Source organism: Cygnus atratus, chromosome 3 (assembly GCF_013377495.2).
Source record: "Cygnus atratus isolate AKBS03 ecotype Queensland, Australia chromosome 3, CAtr_DNAZoo_HiC_assembly, whole genome shotgun sequence".
Classification (NCBI taxonomy): domain Eukaryota; kingdom Metazoa; phylum Chordata; class Aves; order Anseriformes; family Anatidae; genus Cygnus; species Cygnus atratus.
In genome coordinates this window covers 75526536-75550082 of record NC_066364.1, presented here as the reverse complement: position 1 = coordinate 75550082, position 23547 = coordinate 75526536, and the positions used below count along the sequence as shown (strand labels likewise).

The following is a 23547-nucleotide window of genomic DNA, read 5'->3' as shown; positions in this document are numbered from 1 at the left end:
GGACAGAATCTGAAACACGAATACCATAACCACCACTTAAGAATCTGAGGTATGAAGAAGAACCTTTGGAAGAAAGCTTCCTTTTCTATTATCTTTCTGTTGTGAATATTTTTTGGTTGGTTGGTTGGTTTGGTTTGGTTTAGTTTGATCAGCTCTCTTTTCCAATAAGTGGCGTGTATTTTCTATAGGCTATAGTAAAATGACTAACTAGAAACAGGAATTTTGGTAGCAGCAAAGATTACAAAATGTAGTTACTTCCCTGTGTATACAGTATACTAGTACACTTCGCTAAAACATGATACTAAGAGCTTAACTTAGTGAAGAACACTGTTTTTAAGCATTTACTCAAGTCTCCTTGTATGTTTGACCAGGATCTGGCCACTACAGTCTGGACCCTGCACAAACATAGATTTCATTTTCATGTTCTCCATAAATAAGACTGTACAGAGGGATCACTGATAAACAGATAGAGAATTAGACCTAAACCACTTAGTTCAGCATTTTGTTTCTGACAATGGCCAGAAGAAGAAACGAGAAACACCGTGGTGGCTGGAGACAGAATAATTAATCTCTGTCTCATCCTAATCCTTAATAGCTGTAAACTGCCCACAAAGCTGAAATATGAGCTGAATCTCTGCTGGAAAAAAAAAAAAAAAACTATTAGCATTAGCATTCAAGGTTTTTTTTTTTTGCATCTTGCTGAATTCTTGGCCTGGCATAACATCCTGTGGCAACATGTTCCACAGTCTAATTGTAAGTTGTATGAAAATGTACTCTCTTTAATCAGGAAATGAGCACTTTTCTGGCTTGACGGACAAATACTGCTTGTCTTGCCATTCCGCTGACATGCTGTCATACTAAACTGAGAAACCAACAAATATGCAGAGATGTGGCACAGTTCTTAGTGGGACGACACAAGCGCTGAATACTCCATCCTTGCTTTGCATGCATACATGCACATGCTTCAATAAGCTTTACACATCAAATCTTCCAGGCCAATATAAGAGCAAAAACTTTTCCAAACTCTTTTCTCTGCTTCCTTTATCATCTAAAATCAGTGAAACATTCATTAGCACTAACTCCTGAATTTTAACCCACTAGGGCTCTAACTCGCGTTGAAACTATATTTTTTTCTTAACACATCAAAACATCTCCCTCAGAGATATTACACTAAAAAAACAAAACAAAAAACAACAAAAACAACCACCAAATTTAAAACATATTTAGGGGATAAGAACATTTAAAAATTCTTCAGTTGCTCTTGAGGGCTTTTGTTGTCTACTAAAGCAAACATCGCAACCAACCAACCATGTTTTGTGGTCTTGTTTGCACTGTGAAGCAGTATGGCCATAGCGAACTATGCCAGGTTCAGGTACTGGTAGCAGTTCAAAGGCATGGGGCTCCATGTTACAATAACTACTCCAAATATTTACTCAACTTCCTAAAGGCGTTTTAGCGCCACTACTTTAGCTGCTGTGCTTCAAATACTACCAGGACCCAAATGAAGTAGTTTAAATTTGGCTTCAACTAGTTTATGCTACACTGTAATCACAGCACTGGCTAAAGCAGGGACACACAATTAGCTATCCAAGACCATGAAAGATATAGCAAATCCAGAGAATCTGTTTCTATAAGCTCAGTTATTTTTACCAGAATGAAGACAGATTTGTCCCTGTGTAGTGATTAATGTTAATTTCACCTTGAAAATTTTGAGCTTCTTTTTATTTTGCTAACTGATTCACCAATAAAATTATAAAAGCATAACATGCTGAAAGCTGGAATTTTCTTCCTGAGCTGAAATCAAATATTTTGACATTTATTAGTTCCATAAAACATTGCTAAAAAAATAAACATTTTTGAGTTCATAAGAACCATATGCTCTTCTGTTTATAAAAAAGAGCTGTGCTGGGACACTGAAAAAACATTCCCCAAGAACTGCATTCTTTGGGGGATTTACATTTTTTTAACCCTTTTCCTGATTATCGGGATCTACACCACATGTCCAGAGTCACAGCAGCTTTGGCATCCTGTCTCGATACCATTGTTGCTCTGGAGCTGAATTCCAGCATTATTCTGCATTTATTTCAGCTGGTATGGCTGTGTTAGGTATAGCTAGAGGGTGAAAGGAATTACTTCAAGTAGCTTAGCAAACATGCGAGAAAGATTGCACACCTTGAGAGATCACATATGCCCTGTATCAAGGGAGTCCTGTAACCTATGAGGTGAATAAAGGTTCCCCAAGATTTGCATTATCTCAGGAATTTTCAGTCATTTGGCGGCCTACACAATAGCAGTCCCCAGTCTTCATGAGCAGAAAAAGGCAGCATCTTAGAAAGACACCTCAAAGAAAGGGTGAATAACTGACAATGTTTAACCAACCAACAGCATTTTGGGCTGAAAGAGGCTCAGAACTTAAGTTTAGACCAGGACAAATAATTCAAGTTGGATACATTTGACTTTAAATCAAGTTTGCCTTCAGCAAGGAAGCACGGGATTGTGCTCAAATGTCTTGTTTCCAGAGGGTTTTGAAGCATGGTTCAGGGGAGAAGACATACTGTTTGAGTTATTGCAACGTACGGACATAGCTCAGTAAAGTAAAATTTCCATTTGAAAAAAAAGGCATGGGGTAAAATTTTGTATTTTTTCGTTTACAGCGATCTTGTATTAATTTAACTCTTCACTTTTCAGAGGTTCAGGTTAGCTCCATTCTGAAAGAACCTGAGGCACCTTTCAGCCTGACTCCCTGCAGTTTCTGTTTTGTGGGCTGAATCCCCAGTGTCTAGTAAGGCACAAACACCAACGAAAACCCTTATCGCAGCTGGTGTATTCAAAATCTCTCGCAACTATACGGGTTCTTTGGCATCTAACAGGGAAAGTACCCACAGTACAGCCTTTCTCTCAGGGGAGCGCTAATTTACATGCCACCACTCTATCCAGTTGTCTATTTCCAGCCTACTTTAAGTAGCACGACTGTACATTGAAGCATAATAGTCCTCAGTTTGGCTCCTGGCTCAGTAATGCTTTATGTCTAATGCTGAAGTCATGCAATCCACCTCAGTTCTGCACCTTGAAAGTATGGATGATGTTTTGCTATCTCACAACATGCTGCAAGGAGATGAGGAGTACTCAGACTGTGAGAAGGTTCAAATATGTCTCTAGACAGGTTTCAGACTCAGGCAAATCAGTATTCTTCACTGAGGAGGAGGACTGAGGGTGGCACCTATATCCTGAAGTGCATTATTCTATACTGGAAGGAATGTGAAAACCATATAAGAATAAAAAAATAGTAAATAAAAAAGAACATTACTTTCTAACCAATGTCTGCGAAAAATTTAACCTTCACTGTACAAATCTTCCAGCAACCAAGACTGCTACACAGGACGACCCACCTTTCAAACTGAAAAGTCTTGTTTATTGATGCATGACCAGGACGGCTACACTTTACCAGAACAGTTTCCTAGGAGAAAAACAAAACACTTACAGTTAATATCATAGTCATGTGTAAAACTGAAATATTTATTTCACTGCAGTGAACTAGCAAGACCGCAAGAAAGGATCTCAGAACACATTCAGATTATTAAAGAACAACCAACACAAAATGTGTGCATTTATGTTCACAAGAAAGATCCAAACCATTACCAAAACTTTTTATGTGCCTAGAAAAACACAGGCAAGTAAATCCAACCTCCCTAATTACCACCAAAGGTAGAAAAATGGCAAAAGAGCCTTTTTTTATTATGAGGTCAGTGCATTTTCAGATTGCTTTTGTAAACGTTTGTGCCAAGAGCAGAGCAGAAGATGCACATTTCATAGCATATCATGCTATTCCACCCTGTGAGGAAGAACTGCAGTCACACAATTGCTAGATTTTCCATGAGTTTTTAGTAGAAATCACTTTCCATATGGATTATATAGTAGTTTTTTAAGTCGGACAAATGTGTCAGCAGCCCTTTAAAAGCTATTACCCGTAGTAAATTCTATGCTCTTTGCTCCTCATGGCGTCTTGCTTAATCGCAGAAAAAAGTAAAGAAAAAATGTGAGAAAAAATTATCATTTCCACATTTCAGATGGAAGCTCCTCAGCACAGAAAATGCTTCACTCAATTCAAAGAGGTTTCCTGGCTTAGTAACCTTTGCTTGTATTACAGCATTTGATAGGAATGCTGAAGTTTGTACTGCTCTTCCAACAAGTAGCTTAGAGTGCTAAACCGAGGTCCTTCAACCTAGTATTGCCACTGAATGAAGTAGTAAAGAGGTGAGCAAATTATGACAGCATAACAGTATGCCTAGCATGCAGACGGCTAACAAACCCCAAATTTATTCTTTTAAGTTTACAAATATTTCTTCCTCTTTAGGGAAAGCCAGTGTACCATTATCAACCTAATAGCAGCAACACTTGCTATAGAATGAGCTATGTTACCCATTCCAGTACAGGCAAATTTAGCAGCAGTATGGATGTGAGCACGATCCTTTGCTACAAAATGACCTGACACAGACATTGCGATAGGATCAGTAATTAACAGCCTCTGGAGAAAAAACGACAGCAAACGGGAAAATGATGTAGGGTTATGGAACACCTTTCTGATTCAGATGTCAAATTTACTTGCAGACCAGCTTCCCTAAGGTGAGAAACGGGATAGAAAAAAAATATCTATTTGCATAACATAGAAACATAAGCATTGTTAATAGGCAGAAGTTTCATATGAGCATTTGTCATGACCTTCCCTTCTCAGGAGATCAGTATGGGCTAGGATACCCGTGACAGCTGCTGGCATACAAAATCTCATAAGGTGATCCTGTCAATAGTGCCTCTGAAATCCTTACAGCTGTATCACATGAATACTGAAGAATATTTTTCTTCACCCCAGAGCCACAGAATACTCCTGGTCTGAGTTCTTTTAGGGTACTATGAATCATGCAAACGGCAAACGGATAATTCATAAACATTCACAAACTGTCCTGATACCCAAGTCTGGGGAGCTCTTCAGTAAGTGAAATTCCATAAGGCAAAATACAAAATTTTAAATGAGGCATAAGGAATTGTGGATATAGACGTGATCACAAAATCCAGCTGTGATAATTATCATTTCCCAACTCTCGTTATTGCATATCTAGTAAAGGCTATTGCCCCACTTCCCAAGGCTTTTCTCTACAACACAGCCAATGAAAGGACAACTGTGACTGCTCCTCATCTGCTTCCCTGTCAACTTCAGTGCCACTGGCTGACACAGCACTGAGGCAGACAAGGACAGCCTAAAGGATCCCCTGCGCTGGGTAAGCACCAGGGGAAGAAACCTTCGGATGGGGATGGTCATAAGCACCTGGAGAGTGATAATGTATCCTACTACTATAGCTACATCCACCTGATCTAGTACAAAATTCTCTCTCAAGAAAAGGAGTCTTCCTGTGTTAATTCCTATCTTCCCAGTCCTATCTTGAAAAACCAGCAGAATCTTGCACCTTCCCTGATATTCAGAGCAGCCTCTTTGCCATTCCTTTTTTTCTCCACTACTCACAACTGAAAACCTTTTCAAAATAATTTGAAAGAAATTAGTAACTTGGAAGCAGCCACCTTCTTTTCTCCTGTGCCAAAGGAAGTTGGATTCAAACAACATCACTTCAGGTATTAGGCTAGGGCAGGTGCCTGCCCTAGCTTCGTATCAAATCAAACCCCATAATTTTATCTGAAAATTGCATATTTAGCCTATCCACAAGCATAACACCTACACTAGTTAAAAGCAAAAGAAACAGGCAATAAATATTGTTTTCCTTTACTTCTGTTAGCTTACTCTAGAGTTACTGCTTTTTGTAAAAAGTCAGTTGTACTTTATCTTCCCTCATGAGCTTCAAAAAAACCCAACCATGATTAAAAAAATTCTATCAAGAAACTAATACAAACATGCAAGGTGTTTGATCAGAACTAGAAAGCATTTTAACCAAATAAATGTCAAGGCAAACCAATAAAGCATTTAAAGGCAGTATTATTTTTTCCAAAATCAGGGAGACAATATCTTTGCACTTGACAATCTTGAGGGTCTTTTGCAACCTAAGTCATACTATGATCTTGCATGTTTCATTTTATAGTTAAGTCCATGCATACACTTATTTTCCTGGAATATCTCATACAGACTTTTAAACATGAGAATGGGTTAGTATCCTGAAGATTACCAGTTCGCTGTTACATACAAACTAAAACTCCTAAAACTCATATAATGACGTAAGCAAGCAGACACTGCTTTGCCTATAAAAATACAAATATGGTAATATATCAGATATCTATATGAAATAATCCCAAACCTAAATATTACCTAATTTCATCTTCATATAATAAAATTTAGCAGGTCAGAAATGGTCAAGGCGTTTTATAGTACAATAAATCATAGAATCACGGCATCCAGAACACTACATCTACTATAACAGATCCTTGCTTTTTATCTCCTGACATATTTACTTGTTCTTAACAGACTCTTCATGAGCTCCATTAGTTTCCTAATTGCATATATATGTATCTATATACATATGTGTCCACTTTATGCAACAGAGATCAGTCTAATGAAGCTATAATTTTGGCGATTTAAATGCATACCATACTTTAGGTCACTTCAGCAATATTTTATGCGTCATACTATCGAAGAGAATTTGGCTAATACATAAGTAACAGTGAGCAGCTGACTAAGAACCATGATGGCTAAGAAAATTAAAACTCAAGTTAATACTTTGACCTTAGCTCACACGACTATGGCTTTTTAAATTTTATATCTCACTAATGGCCTCAATTAATGCTGGAATGTCATCTGGATTTGCAACCTCAATGCTCATTCTCCTTCTCCTGATGGATGGATCTAAGCCAGGACGCTTTAACATGCTTGACTGCTGTTCCACGTAGGCTGTTGCGGTTCAGGAGGTACCATATTTCCCTGCTAATGCATTAGTTGGGTTCTAATAATAAAATGAAAAAGGCCTAACGTAATTACAGAAATGGTTACAGTAAATACAAGTGGCTCAAAGGGACTGATTGCAGGAAGTCTGCAACAGTTTGACTACTGCAAACATACAAGCTCCAGTTCATGGATGACCGCACCAGCAGCAGCTCGGAGCTACTATTACTACAAAGACTCAGGGTGAAATCAGCACAAATCACCTGCTATTGCACCCACGGGAGATCAAAGCTGGGCACCAGTTGACAAGAAATTACCTAATTCCTTTTCAAACCTATAGTTCCCAGGTCCCATCGTTTCTCTTAAAGACTATCTGTAAATGTGCTCTTGAATTTCACCATCAAATATACTCACATCATCAATGGCATATGCCACTTTTTCTGAGAAGTTTCTTTGCCTGTAAGGGAAAAAAATGCCAATGGGATAAAAAAGGTAGCTTTCAAACCTAAATGTTCCATTTAGCTCAGGAAAGTAAAGGCTCAAAATATCTGTGAACTACACATAGTCTAAATAATACCTTCCAGAATTTCCATTATTATCATACCACATGAACATGCTAACACCACAAGTTATTTGTGAATAATAATAATGAAAAAATACATCAATATGCAATCAAGCAAAATAATCTTCTTAAAAAAATTAGAATAAACCCAATTAAGACTAATTCACATGCAAACCATTATGTTGTTTTGAGATTGTAATATGAGCTTGTAACAGGAGGTTTTCCCTTTAGCACATTAAACTGAAAAACATCTTTTTAGGTATTTGGCCCTGATCCTACAAATACAGTCAGAAGTAATTTTGCAACCCTTACTAGTCCAAAAAATGACTTGGATTGCTAAGGTGCATAAATGCATTCAAATCTTCATTCAAGTGTTTTCAAAATCAGCCCTTAGTTTCACAACTAAGTTTTATTTAAATTTCTTTGTGATCTATTAAGAAAAGTTTGTCTTAATAATTGTGTATTTAGCCCAGTCCATCCTGTTTCACACCATGATTTGGCACCTAATTGAATACAGCAACACTATTCCACACAGCAACGAAAACAGTGATTTGGTTCCTTCCCAGGTATATCAAGCACAGGTTAATGCAAGTTTCCCCTTCAGGCTCTTTGAAATTGCTGTCTTGTCTAACATTTCATATTATTTTAATTAAAACATTTTTTTTTCCTAAAGATTTGGCAAAAGTGAACAAATTTTAAAACACTCTTTTAGAAGTACCAGCTAGTAAAAGTAAAATAAATGCCCCAAATAGTAATTTTCTGATGGGTCAGATGATGATATTACTGTTTTCTAGCCACCCACCTAGTTTTCCCCTTCTTTCTCCAGTTGTGTATGTTTCAGTTCCTACCTTTTTTCATAGTAGACATCTATGGAGAATTCAGCTTGTTGTGGCACATTCTTGCACTTAATCCCCCTTTTCCTTTTGGTTCTAGGGATGTGTTGACACTTCAGTTACAGTAAGCGTATTATAAACTAGCGATGTAGAGCCAAATTATACTGAAATAGAATTACCAGTGTTTGGGCTGACAGCAAATCCATTCTGCAGCATGACAAAACAACTGAAATGCTGAGTGTTTTTCTCTACCTGTAACTTCTGACAGTTGCTATTACATTACTGTATCCCAGGCTTTGTACCAGATGGTGAATATACTCTACACTGATTGCAGGTGTGTTACTTCTGCCAATCCACAGATAATCCTGGACTGTTAAACAACTATGGACTTCTATTCAGGTGGACACAATTTTAGACTAAGGGATAAGATTGACTAATGCCAATTTAGCAGGAGAAAGAAGAAAGAGTAATTAGTTTTTTACCACTCACGACAGATATAAAAACAGAAAAAAATATAGAACACAATTGTTCTTGTATATATGTGACTATTATTTTCACTTTATATTAATTATGAGTCAGACAAGATATAACACAGCCATAATAAATTACCTATCTTGTGATATTGAATGTTCATCAGCATTATCAAAAGGTAGAGATGGCCGGATCCTGCAATGGACTCTGATATTTCCTCTCAGCTCCTAGGATTAGATTATTAACATTATTTAACACAAAGTACTGTAGAGGACAAATACACTCATGCAGACATGAATGTGTTTAAGAAAGCAGGCAAATTCGCAGCCTTAGACTTAGACTCCGTAGAGAAAAAAAGATTGTATCAGTATCATTTGCTTTCTCCAACTTTAATTGAGAAAGTATAATCTCTTCAGAGCTCTGAAATGGTATAGTCCTCTCCAGTCTATATGAAAAAGAAAAGACGCCTTCAGTGAGCCATTTTCTCCTCTCAATCTCCTTCCTCTTCATTTGAGCTTCTTCACTTATATTAACTCAAGAGCCAAGACTAAACAATGCATTTCTCCTCAACCAGCCCTCGGGAAGATACAGGATATAAAACATTTTGTTCCTTTTTCTCTGCACTGTATGTTCATACATGACTAAAATTGATTTTAGTATTGATTTTTCCCTTTAGGCTGCTTCAGACTTTTCTTTATCTAACCTGATGATCATTTCCTCTCATTGTGTATCACTGAAAACAGCTTGCTTGTGGTGAGGTGACTAGTGAACACTGGCATTAACTCCCCACACAGCCTTGGGGAATATCCTCTCAGTAAACTGCAACACAAAGCAGAGTTTGGAAGGTAAGTACTTTTTAACAAAGAAGTTTCTTTTTCCCAGGTAGAAAAATTTAGAAGAATCTTGCTTGAAAGTGGCTTGTCTTTCTAAAAATCAGGTCCTGAATCAGGCAACCCAAAACTAGTCATCTGGGGGATGGGCAGAAAGAGTAAAGTTAAAGAACAAAGAGGAAAAAAAATGAATCTCAAACAAACCATCACTAACATCTGAGCAGGATACAGCTAGATATATTTTCCAAAAAAAAAAAAAGGAAGACAATTTTTCAATTTCAAGTTGATTGCTTTAAGAATTCTAAAACAATTTCAGAGGTATATTTCCAAATAATTGAACCTGAATTGATAAAGCTTGAATTTCACATTGTGGAGGAATTGCTAGAAGAGAAATGGCATTTTCCAGAAGCTACACTCTTAGGGAATAAAGAAACTCAAATTTTGCTCACTATTCAAAATTTATGATATTCCTTAGGGCAATATAATCCAGGAGTACGTTTAGAAGATGCTTCTGTAAAAAGAACGGACTGTGGCTTACTGTGAGATGAAAGTGCCTCAGCAAAGAAATGCTCCTTATATAGAAAGTTGAGGGTAAGGAGTGGTAAGTACACTTATAAAGGACAAGTATATTAATTAGTTTCATTGGTGATGAAATTATTGGTATAATTACAACAAAATAAGAAAATGTTCTGTCATTGAAGATACTTACAACTAAGCTGTTATGTAGAACTCTCCTCTTTTGCTTTTCTTTTTCATATCTCTCTGTCACCTCTTGTAGGGACTGCTCAAGATCAAAAGCTTTTATCTGAAACACTGGAAGAAGAAAGCTGTTTCAAAGAACTGACCACTGTGACTTTACAAAATAAATTTTCCAATAGTACCTCATGAAATATAAGCATAAAACTTTTTAACTTCTTCCAAACTTAAATTAGGAAGATTAGTTCCTGATTTACCAGACGCATCAGAAAAAAAAATCCTTTTCTTCTCACTATGAAATGTCTATGCACAGTTAAAGATAACTAGCACAGGTACATGTGCATTTTTGAAACACGATCAAAAAGAGAAGACATTTAAAGCCAATTCAAATGTGTAAGCTTACTTAGAATAATGTTATCTGTCAGTGAAGCCTGAAATCTAAGCCTGAAGCAATCTGCTTCTGGATGGGGCTGTCACTTGTGAGGTTTATGCCATATTTGCAGACTATTACATTCATTAACCTATCATTTATCATCAGTCGCATTTACAGCGCTACTAATCCTGTAAACAGCTCTAAGGTTCCCCTTTAAGATTGGTACATTCACTTCATGGGTAGGATTTCATAAAAATGATTGATCTTTTGAACCCTAGGAAGTCTCCTTCTGAAAACCGAGGAGAGCAGTAGGGGGCATTATAAAAGCCTTCTACCTTCACAAATGGTTTTATTTCAGCCCAATTACATTAACACTGAGCAGGCCTAAAACAAACATACAGTCCAGAAGGCTCATAATGTGACTGTAAACTTGTGTAAAAAGCAAGCTTTTAGGAACCCCAGTGAGAAATCAATTGCTCCAGATATTAGCAAACAGTTCAAAGATGACAAGCAGCAAGCAGTCAAAACCATGGCCTGAGAGCTGTTAGCAGAATAGCCACCAGCCTGAATGTGTTACCTTACAAAAAAAAAAAAAAAGACTTAAAATTTCAGCATGTCACATACATGATTTATGTTCTCTGAAGTAGATTAAAAATGAGGTAACTTCAAAGGACATTTGTCTGCACTAGAGATTTCTCAGATGTTGTCTTTATAGTTTCCAAGCTGTTCACCTCCAGCTCATGATGTTCCTTCACAGCGCATGCACACAGGGGAAACATGATGTTAATAGTTGGGGAGCATAAAGCATAAATGCTTTTCTTGCATACTGTATGTGGACTAACATTAGTTTGTCTTCATTTGGAGAACCACATGCAAGTCTACAAAAACAAATTGTCAGAGGCGACTCTTTTATTCACTGACTCCAAATCATACAGTATTTTTCAGAATAGGAGGTGGGAATCCATTATTTAAATAAGCTCCGTAAGAAGTATGCTAACTTATAAACTTGTACACACACAAGCTTTCAATTCTTGAAGTCTCTTGTATGAGCAAAGTTAAAGATAAGCAATAGGTGCTAAGAGTACTTACTCCTTTCAGTCTTCAAAGAGAGAAAAAAGATTGTTAGGAAAACAGGCCTGTAACAGAAGAGTATTGGACACTTCTCTCTTATCTGAATTATTGCTATTTATATTTCACTGGGAAAGATGACAATAGCCTGATTTTCAGACAATGACTAAATATTTCTAATGAAGGGACTACCTAATTATTACAGAAAAAGATTTATAGTTTGCTGCATGTCTATTACAGCCTGAAAATTAACCTACTTAAATGTTTTTTCTATAGTTCTCTCATTTTCAGTCTCTACTTTAGGATTAAACTGATAACATATGCTCTCTCTAGAATACACACTTTGGGCTTTTTGTTTAGGAAAGATTATATTTAATTTCAGGACATCAATTCTGACTGTAATATTTAACCTTAAAAACAGAATCTTCATTTGAAACATTTGACAGAGATCTGAAAAACGGCCAAATTAAAAACATCACCCACCTATGTACCAACACACAATTTTGTTACAGGCAACAAAGCCTCTTCTGGTTATAATTTCATAGAAAAAATGGAAGGTCAGTTCAGTCAACAGGAATTCGCAGGGCTTCATAAGGAATATTCACTATTTATGTACACCACATTAGCTCAAGTGCCAAATCAAACCTCCTGTCTGTTCCTTTAGCTCCCTGCTTCAATAAGGGGAACATTCATCTTCATCTAAGGTTCATTTTATATTTTTTCTTTTTCCAATTTTAAAGGTAACTTGTTAAAGCATTTTCTCTACACAGATAATACAGTAATCTACTCCATTTTAATCATAATATAGTATCTAACATACAGGGACAAGTCCTGCAACACCTGTCACTGAGCATTCTGTTTGTTGCTGTTGATGTGAGTAGCCCCATCAGAATCAAACCAGTCCCCAAATTATTTCAAGTAAGTACAACAGGAGGAAAACGTACCTTATATATAGCAACACAAAGATATCAGAGAATCACACAGGGACTCTTGATTACAAATTTCTGTATTTGTTGTAAGTTCATCAGCCTCATAAGCTTCAAACAATTAAAGTCCCATGTCACAATCTGGTCTGTGTCGTGTTCTCAGACCTGGTACAAGCACCACCAGAATCAATTAGATTGGAAGCAGGTGCCAATAGATCCAGGTACAGGACCAATGCACTTAGTACTCAATGATGAGGGCAGAGAGTACCAGTGCATTGCAGGGTCTGCTTTATATGTACACATGAATGAGGACCTGAATTCTGAAACAGAATTCAGAATTCTGAAACGGAATTCAGGTAAATTCTGTTAATTACCTAGATAATTCTAGGTAAAGAGCATTCCCTATGGTGTTGTTTTCCACAGACCAGTAAGTGGAACTGGTTTTAATTTCAGAGTAAAATTTTCTCCTAAATATACAGAAATATTAAAAATCTGGTCTGCCCTAAATTCAGATATTATTTTCAGAAAACTCTGAAATCACCTAATTCCTTATTTGGGACAGTCAAAAGTAGGCAAATTTCAGCTAAAGCAACACATTCATTACTGAGCTATTTTAAAATCATCATGATAAGAAGCCTGAGAACTTTGGTTTAAAAATGTTACAGCTGAGCTAACTCAGTAGTCTAGTAGCAGCTGCAAAAAACACAAGAGCTGAACCCAAATTATCGGCCATATTTCCCTGAGAAAATGCAGGGTTATTTGTACTCTTTCTAACATTTCAGGACTCCCTGATGATCAAACATCAAACAAAACCAAGTGCTTATATCTCAGAATCAAACTCAATCTTTCAATGCTACTAACATTTGCCAATGATATTGTTGATGTTACACGTTTGAAATGTAAGTGCAATGAGCCTTACTTTGCATTGCTTCATTTTGCAGCTGTATCTCTTGGACTGCTGTCAAAGCTTGGTAAAGATAAGCCTTGCATTGACGCTGAAAGTCTTTTGAAAGCTCAAGAGCAAATGAACGGAGGCTTTTCATGTCTTGCTTAAGCCTCTTAACAGCAAGAAGAAAAAATATGTTATAAAGACACAAAAACAGCCATTAAGGAAGAATCAATATAACCACAATACAAATAACAGGTGAGATATCACAATCAGGAAGAACCCTCTACTTGATGAGAGGAAGTCTTTAGGAGTCTGTCTTTCAGCACATTTAGAGAAGAATCTTGCAAGATACTCACCAATGTCACATCCTAAAGATTTCAGCAAGACTTTAAGGATCCTTACTATCTTACTCGATATACAAGGACCATCACACAGCTTTGGGTATAACACAATATTGTTCTTATTTCATCAAACAAAAACAAGTTTGTGTGTTCTGTCCACTTAAAAGACATATCCAGAATTAGCAATGTAAAACTGTGATCCATGTACCCCTTACAGCATTCATTTTCAATGCTTTGATCAGGAGGTATATGTTAAGGTTCTCCCTAAGTCGTTTTGTACATGAGCCAGTTCTATGCCTTCCTACGAGAACTGAAGTGTTTTGAAAAGATCAGAAACCTTTATTTTTCATGAAATATTTTCATTATTAATGTAACTCAGAATATTATACATGATGAAACTTATTTATAATGATGCAACTGTTTATAAGAACAGCTTACATTCACTTAGAAGTCCAAATAAAGTAAAAATAAATGAACTTGATTTTAGGATTAGGACAATTCATGCCATCTTAGTCTTGGAAAGGACACGTAAAGCCATCTGCAAGATGAACTTAACAATACCTTCTCTCATAGAAACACTGTGATGTTTCATTAGTCAGCCTTGTACAAAAGTGTCACATATTATTCTGTGACATTTTATTTTTCCAGTTTTGGTACTGACTTTGAATTAATTAACTAGTTTCAATGATAAAACAATAAACTAAACTAAAGGGAGAAAATCACTGTAGTTCTCCTTCTCAGAACATAACTGCAAACATTTTTTTATTATTTTTTTAATTACAGGTATAGGAATGCTATTAATTTAGACTTTTATTTGGAGAGCTTTACGCTCTTTTAGCATTCATTGATCTCTGGCTGTAAACCATCACAGCCACTGATATTGTATCACAAGCAGTTCTGCCATTCTAGCTATCCTAAAATATAAAACTCCACTGCAAGACCTACCAAGAAGTATTGCTATAATTAAGCTAAATCCTTTTGCTTGAAAGAAACAGATTTCTTTCCTGATCTATTTTTGCTACCCCAAGCTATTCAGTGCTACCCTGAGAAAAGCTGATGTTTTAAGTATCCCTAAAAGGAACACAGTGTTCTGTGGAGTAACTTAAGGAACATGTACCTCAACAAAGAAAAATATTATTGTACTAGTATTGGGACAACAGTTCCAGTATCTTTGTTGCAAATGAAGACAACCTGACTGAGAGAACAGGGAACTAATCCTGATTCCGAGGTCCTCCAGAACAGAACTCTCGGTGAAATGAATGGAGCTCTCCACTGCTTTTGTTAGGATCTGGCTACCTGGTTAAATGATATCTCAAGTATTGTTTCTTATGGAATGTCTATATGATAGTCATATCAGGGATTCAAGATTTTGACTACTAAAATATCTAGTTCAGGTATTGATACCAGTCTATACATGAGACCCTGGAACTCACAAGCAGCCACTTACCGACTTCCCAGGTAACTTTGCAGTTATTGAAGCAAAATCACTACAAGTTTTAAGCTAACTCAGACACTGCGACACTTGCTGCAAGAACTGCTATGAATACAATAAAGCCATAGATCAGGTTCAAATCTGACCATTTTCTGTTTTACTATATTTCATAAGCATGTATATGTTTATGGCTTAGACTATACCTACATTATTATTAAATGTCTTTACCTTTATTGCCTCGTGTAGGTGGGTTACAGCAGAACCTCTCTGCAATTTCTGCTGCTGCCCATGAGCAGAGTAGAGCTGCAAGACTTCATTAGTGCTTCTTCCAGCCAACCCTTGATACTGTTTTAAAAAAAAGGAAAAATCATCTAAAAATCACTTCAAAGTGCTCCTGTTTTTTGTTGTGTTTTGTCCCCTTTGTCCCTTTAAACATCGGTAAGTCAATTATCTGATTACACACGATGTCCTAATTACACGATTTCTTCGCTTTTTACATTATTTTTTTTCAGGATCATTTCTGTGTAAACTGGCTAACATCACAATATTCTACTTCTATAGGGTGTTAAACCTCAACATGAGACTACTAAAACATGAGAAACATAAGAATACTAAAATGCTTTTGCAATACTTAAAACCCCATACTTGTGCTTGAGGTGGATCTAAGCTAAAACCATGCCTTCACTCACAGAGAAGGGCTGCTTACATAGCTAGCATCCAACTATATTCAACGCAGAAAGCTCTCTCAGAAGACATAAAACAGGATGAGGGGCACACCAGCTAACCGCTAAAGTCCTGAAAGGATAGCGATACACAGCCCCCAGCTTGGTGCTCATTGCTTTAGCTGCCTGCCAACACCAACTCCATCGCATTCAGTAGAGTTGCAATGGTGCAAAACTGCACGTAGCTGGGTCTTCAAAGTAATCAAAGCAGGTTTTTTTTAAGGGAGGTGGAGGAGAATGCTTTCTAGTAATCTAAAATATCCTATTATGAAAAAGCAATTTTTATGGCTAAATTTTTGAGATGTTGAAATCAAAAGAATAACAGAAACAATACAACTTTAAATATGTCCAGGCAAGAACAGAGGGATGAAATCTATGTGGAACACTTGTGAAATTCTGCAATATGACAGAATCTGTATTATATTAAAAACTGCATTTTTGTCATTCATTGACAACCCCGGTACTTAAAATCAGCTGCAACTTCTTCACCTACCTTTCCCAGCAACCAATCGACACCTGTCATTCCTTAACCAGAACTGACAGTCTCCTTCCTTATGTTTGGGATGCTCTTGTCTCTGGCACATACTTATTTCCTAGCTTATTCAGACCATAAATTCTGTGACTGCAGTTCCCTGCTATTTAAATTAACAGAGGACAGAAAAAGCACAATGGCATGAAAGAGGAGTTTGATTTAATTCCAATCACCTGACAATGACAGGAAAAAAGCTAAACAGATTTAATTATATTTGAAGTTTAACTACAGATGACATCTGCAAAAACAACAATATAATATTTGGGAGATGTTAGAAAAAAGAAAAATAATATTTTCCAAGAAAAATATTTCACTTGTCTAAACCAACTTTTTCATAGCCTTTTTATTTGCAAATGCAACTGGAGGCCCTGCACAGCTACATAACATTTTAATGCTAATATAAAAAGTGCTTACATGGAAAAGAAAGAGCAGAAAGAGATTATTTTAAAAGTATTCTTCTCTTTTATTACAGGCTTTAAGCTCCCAGAAATTGAGACAGCTCCTATACTGCTGTTCCTGTGTTCTCTTATTCCGGGGATTTTCAAGACTCGTGTTCCTCAGACACAATATTTATAAATGTGCTTGACAAAAAGGCATACAAGCAGTGCACCAGAATTAATATTTTAACCACATATGAAAAATTAAAGGTATGTACAAGCAGTTATAGTACTGAAGTGTTGTCATTAAATGAGCTTAAGTTAACAAAAACCAAATGTATTTTTAACATCTAATATGTTTTCTACCACCTGCATAGGTTCCCCCTGACCATCCTTTTTTTTTTCTCAGCACAGAGGACACAAATGCAATGGTCAATTCTGCCTTCACTGCAGTCAACTTCTCATCCCTCCCACTGTCAGGCTTGGCATTTTTGCAAATGCTGCCGTGGTTTTGAGGTTTTCTCCATTAAAATGGCTTTTGCATTCATCAGAATTCTTTGCAGGTCAAAATTTGCAAATCTGGCCTTGGGCATGAGAAGACAAAAAACTGACTATAAATCTTCTTATTATAGCTTTATTATAAACAGAAGTGAAACCAAACTACTTAATAGCATTATCCAAATTGCAGTCTCAGTTCTGCCACCAGACCCATTCTGGCAGACTTGGTTTTATGTGTCTGCAGGATCAGGACCTCGGGAGCTGCAAACAAAAGCAAGGGGTATGCTGGTAGGCAAATGTTTTCAAATAGGCAAAGGTAAGCCTACAGACAAAGAATCTGACTTTTTATGTTCAGTAACAACTCTTATAATACGCTGCTAAGAAAACAATATACAAGGCTGTAGAAAACAGTGGCAGTGCTGTTTATTCATGATTGTCCTGAAGATATAGGCAAGGAAAGGTCTATCGCAGCAGATAACATTTGTATTAGACTGGTGCAACTAACAAACTTCGACACTGCAAATCCTAATTTAGGGTCGTCCTCGTAAGTTTGTCTTCAAAGCTCCGTATCTCGCTTCAGCCAAAATGAATCCACTTAGCTTTTACAAGTAAAGCATGAGACCTCTGCTAACCCCCATCACTACGCCTGAACTCGTCTCAGCTCATTCAGGCAGCTCACCAGCACACCAGAAGGGTTAGCGACGGATAGCTGAAGGCAGCAGCTTTTCTTCACCAGCATAACTGGTGAAAAAATGGGAGAAATGGTGCAACATTCACAACCTTATATTCATCTAATTAAGGTCAGTTTTCTTTTAAAAAGAGACTCTTCAGTTAAGGTAAAACTATTTTATGTTAGTGGAGTTCACGCTGTCAGATTCCTAGGCCAAATTAGCCAAGTAAAATAAAAATTTTAAGTGTATTTACATAACAACCTGAGTAGAAACATCAGTGCAAGGCTAATTACAATGCATTTCTGCTAATCATTTGACATTGCTTCTGACTGATGGTGATAACACTGGTATGTTCCTCATTTTCTGTAGGTGCTCATATCTTCCAGCACCTTTTGCAATAAACTGAAACAACGCTGTTTTTTTTTTTTTTCCCCCCAGCAGCTACACATTTCATCTGTAATGGAAAAGCTGGGCCATACAGAGATCCAAAGTGTCTGGCTCTGGAGGAACCTTATGTTATGCATACCTACTGATGGTTTCTGAAGGAAAAAGTCGTTTGTGGTTGTGCTGTCCTTGTGTCTGCCCTTCCGCACCCTTTTGTCAGTTTCAGTCACCTCTGACAGAGGAAAGAGACGTCTCAAAAGGCTGCATTTCTGCAGCACATCCCCACAAGCGATACAGCTCTGGAAGCCTTATGTTTCACCAGCCAGCAGGCACGTGGAGCTCATTCACTGGGCAATGGCAACACGTAGCTCCAGCCAGCACGCAGCCAGACCTGGGTGAGAGGCACCATCTCCTGCTTCTGGCCCAGCAGAAGGGCCAAACAAAAGCAAGAGACGGAGGTGTCACTGAAGTGGGGAACGTATGAAGTTGAGAGAAACAGGACCGACTCAATGGGCTTGGAGGGTAGCTGGGGGTGTGCAGGAAGCAGAGGGAGAGGTGCCCCCTGCAGACACACTGAGCTCTTGAAGGGTTCTCCCAGAAACGTAAACTAGAGGTGCAAGCTCTGCAAAGGCTGTGACAATAGCCCGTCAAACAGTAGAAAATTTTTCAGGATAAAGTAGATTAAATGTTTTTCAAAGCTTGATTGCAGGCTAGATGATAAATCTCAGAAGATTTTTGATATGTACACAAAACCTTTCCCTGTACTGGCAGTAAGTACTTTGTGCACATTCCCTTGTGTATAACAGGGACTCCTGATAATGCAGTTAAAAATCAATTAACCATGATGCATGAATCCATGGAAAACAAGGCTTTATTATCTAATACTCAGATAACTACGTCCTACACCTGAAGCACCTTACTGACTAGAAAAAAATCTTGTATTTGTGAGAGTAAGAAAAAAGCTGAAATATTTAAGATTTTTATTAAATATGATAAAGCTGAAAAAAACAACAGAAACATTTTCTCAGAATAAATTACAGTATTCTACTGCATACCTAGCAAAACTCATTTCAGATGTACCGTCTGGATTCTAATCAGGCTTTGAAAACTGTTAAACCCACTTTTATCCACAGATGTTAACAGACCCACAGGGAGGCCAAGTGGCTTTCCTGAGGTCACACAATCATTTAATGCTTCAGAGCACATTAGAAACTCTTGGCCAGCAGTCTCTGTTGCAACTAAATCTCACAGCTGGCTCTAGTCTAGAGGTATAAATAAATATTCAAAGTTCTCTAGATCTTTGAAGTCTTACCTTTGAAGACACCAAACGTTATCACAGGCTACTGCTTGTTGCAATAATGGTCTAGAAATAATATTTCCTTCTGAAGAAGGATATAAAGAACTGAGGGCATCATTATTGCTGCGTGCTCTGTAATTGACTTCTGCAACAACACTGCCTTTTCTAGACAGCTCTAACATTAGTGCTATTAAGACATGCAAAAAGGACATCTTTGTCTACACAGAACGAAATACGGCTCCTGTAGTCTACGAACAGTGCTTTTTAAAGCATCATCCAAATTATATCTACAAAGTATTTCTTCAAAATCTACCCCCGTCTTTTAGGCAAACATGTTCACTGTAAGCAGAAAGCAAAATTCTGTATTTCATTCTTGTAGAGTCTGTCCCTCAGTTCACTTTTGCAGATTTAAAACAATGGCAACTATTTAAACGTGTGCCAGCTTCTAGTTACTTAATCGATCAGTCTATTGTTATTGCTACCATTCATGATTAAAATAATACAGAAACACTGAGCCTTAATCTTTTCATAGATTTCCCCCAACAGGAAGATTGCAAAACATGAAAATATGAAGGTTGACTTCAGTGCCTTTTTTCTGTTTCCACAATAATTCTTTCTGGAAAAAAAAAAACAAAAAATAAATACCTCTGCAAGTTTTAGATGAAGAGCAGCATTTTCAGTTTCCAGGACAACTATTCTTTCTTCTTTGGTCTAAGAAAACAAAAACAAAAACAAACAACGCACCCAAACCCACAAAAGTAAAAATAAAATAAATTTGAGTCTGATTTTACTTCATTATATACTTTTTGTTGTTACATACCATTGTTTCTCAGTCTCCTAAAATCAAAGGAATACCAACCCCAAATCTTCCCAGCAAAATAACATTTGTCTACAAGCACATAAAATTAGGATGAACTCTTAATGCTCCTTTATTGTGTATATTTTTGCTCATTTTGCCTGCTTATGTGAGTACGCATATGTAAAAAAATTTTAACTGCTTTTGCTTTACAAATCATCTCCTGACATCCTCCAGATCTATGATCCTTAGTGAAGTGCTCTTTTATTTATTTATAAATAATCACATAAGTTTCCAGTTTCCTACGCTGCGCTGTCAGAGACCTTCCATGGTATAGCAGCAAGCCTATTCTGTACTAGTGGTGTCTGCAGAATTAGCTGGCTCTCCGTCCTGCCCAGCAGCAGGCCGAGGAAGGACGGGCACAGCTCTGAGGCCCAATTTCTAGCCCAGCCCCAGGTGGAGCAGTCCATCTCCCACATCAGACAGCCTGGCAAGTTCCCATTGAATCCTGGAATATCCTGAGCTGGAAGGGACCCACAAGGATCATCAAGTCCAACTCCTGACCCTATACAGGACCACCCAAAAACCAAATCACATTTCTGAGAGTGCTGTCCAAATGCTCCTTGAACTCCTTCAGGCTCGGTGCCGTGACCACTGCCCTGGGGAGCCTGTCCCAGTGCCCGACCACGCTCTGGGTGCAGAACCTTTCCCTAACCCCCAGCCTGACCCTCCCCTGTCCCAGCCCCATGCCGTTCCCTCGGGTCCTGTCGCTGTCCCCAGAGAGCAGAGCTCAGCGCCTGCCCCTCCGCTCCCCTCGTGAGGGAGCTGCAGGCCGCCATGAGGCCTCCCCTCGGCCTGCTCTGGGCTGGACAAACCAAGGGGCCTCAGCTGCTCCTCAGGCATCGTCCCCTCTAGGCCTTCATCTTTGTAACCTTCCCTTGGGCACTCTCTGATAGTTTTATGTCCTTTTACACTGTGGTGCCCAAAACTGCACACACAGTGCTCATGGTGAGGCCACACCAGCACAGAGCATAGCAGCACACAGAGCGCACACCTCTACCAGCTAGCAATGCCGTGCCTGATGTATCCCAGGGTACGGTTGGCCCTCCTGGCTGCCAGGGCACACCACTGCCTCATGTTCAACTTGCTGTTGACCAGAACCCCCAGCTCCCTTCCTACGGGGCTGCTCTCCAGCCTCTCATCCCCCAGTGAGTACATACAGCCAGAGCTGCCCCGTCCCAGGCACAGAATCATGCACTTGCTCTTGTTGAACTTCACACAACTGGTGATGAGCCAGACCTCTAACGTTTTATGGTTTCCTGCAAGGCTTCACTGCCCTTGGGAGAGTCAACAGGTCCTTCCATTTCAGTGCCATCTGCACACTTACTCCATATGCCATCAACTCCTGCCTTTACAAAAACCTTGAAGAGAACCGGCCACAGAGCGGAGCCCAGCAGAACCCCACCAGTGGCTGTCCACCAGCCTGATGCGACCCCATTTACTACAACCCAATTGTAGCCTGACCCAAGTCGTTTTTGTCTAGCTGCGTACCCAGCGTTCTGCCCAGAGGGACACTACATGAAACAGTATCAAAAGCTTTGCTGAAATGCGAACAGACTGCAAATTTTAACCCTCAGAAATATATTTGTAATAGGTAGGGTAGAAAGAGGAGCAGCAGGCTCGCTGCGGGAGCCACAGCCATCAGGTCAACCCGAGTAACACCGGCCCCACCTACCCCACCCGAGGCCCCGCCCACTCGTCCGAAGCACCGCCCACCTGTCAGGAGACCCCGCCCGCTCAGCCCGAAGCCCCGCCCACCCCGAGGCCCCGCCCCTCACCCGCAGGCTGCGCTCCAGCTGCCGGACGCGCTGTGCCCACACGGGCCCCGGGCCGCTCCCGCCGCGCGGCCGCATCGCGCTCGCCGCCGCCCCGCGCCTCGCTCCTCCCCCCGCCCCCCGGGGATTTAAAGCGGCCAATGAGAAAGGCGGCCGGGGCGTCCGCGGCGCTGCCACGGTGACAAGCACCGCCCCTCCGCCGGCGGGCGCTGCAGCCCCGCGGCTACGGCGGCGACTTGAGTGGCAGCGGGAGCCACCAATCGCGGCCCAGGGAGGGCGCTGGAGGGGCGGAGGCAGCCGGGGGAGGCTGAGGAGGCTGCCCCAGGCAGCTCCCCCCATTGGCGTTGAACAGGCGTTTTTGTTTTTATTTATTTATTTTTTGTTTGAGAAACCCCAACCAGCATCATAATCACGAAGGAATCCCCTTCTGATAGTACCCGTCTCTCACAAGCTCACCCCAACACCCCTCCTCTCCCCCCTACTGCAGCCTTCTTCCCCCTCTTCTCCCTAACTCCAAGCCACTTTAAAAAGAAAACATTCCCAACTTGTGCGATATTAAGAACCTTAAATGATGAGTCAGACAGGATTTTTTTTTTTTATCAACAGGAGCTAGTTTTGGAAATATTTTAATAGCCCAGGGGTGTAACTCGATTCTTGCCCTGGAGCTCTGGTTAGTAGATGCCACAGCAGTCACGTCAGAACAACCTTGTTTTCCCGATGTAACTCAGCTTCACCGCAGGAAGATGGTCCCTGAAGCTTAACAGTTTTCTCCCCTAATCTGTGTTTTTTGGCCACTAGAAGTAAGATTAGAAATGGGGTTCCTGTAGGCCATAAAAAGAGAACTTTCATTATCACTGACTTTGAACTAGTGGCCCCAAATCAGACATGCATATACTACGCTTTAGTCATTTCTTTGTGCAGACGTGAATGTTGGATAGTACTCAAAGCTCAGTCCCAGCTGTATCAAAAAAAAAAAAACAAAAAAAAAAACCCCTGTGATCTGTGACTCACCCTCACTGCAGCAGTTCTCTTTGGGGATGTTCCTTTTATATCCAAAGCTCAGGATAAGCTGCTTGACAGGGAACAAACCAGACTGGCAGTGAGATCTAGGCAAGAAACAAACAAAAATCTGCCTTT

At 39.1% G+C, this 23547-nt stretch overlaps 1 protein-coding gene across 1 annotated transcript in view; it reads right to left on the bottom strand.

The window, feature by feature from the left end:
* Nucleotides 1–22488, bottom strand: part of KIF25 (kinesin family member 25) — a 42595-nt gene extending 20107 nt beyond the window's left edge. The window contains exons 1-8 of the mRNA XM_050710000.1: nucleotides 22414–22488; nucleotides 20425–20490; nucleotides 15527–15643; nucleotides 13556–13694; nucleotides 10283–10386; nucleotides 8882–8970; nucleotides 7292–7334; nucleotides 3390–3457 (exon numbers count right to left, since the gene is read on the bottom strand). Coding sequence (XP_050565957.1) covers nucleotides 3390–3457; nucleotides 7292–7334; nucleotides 8882–8970; nucleotides 10283–10386; nucleotides 13556–13694; nucleotides 15527–15643; nucleotides 20425–20490; nucleotides 22414–22488 — 701 coding nt within the window. The remainder of the gene's footprint in view (nucleotides 1–3389; nucleotides 3458–7291; nucleotides 7335–8881; nucleotides 8971–10282; nucleotides 10387–13555; nucleotides 13695–15526; nucleotides 15644–20424; nucleotides 20491–22413) is intronic.
* Nucleotides 22489–23547: the final 1059 nt, after the last annotated feature.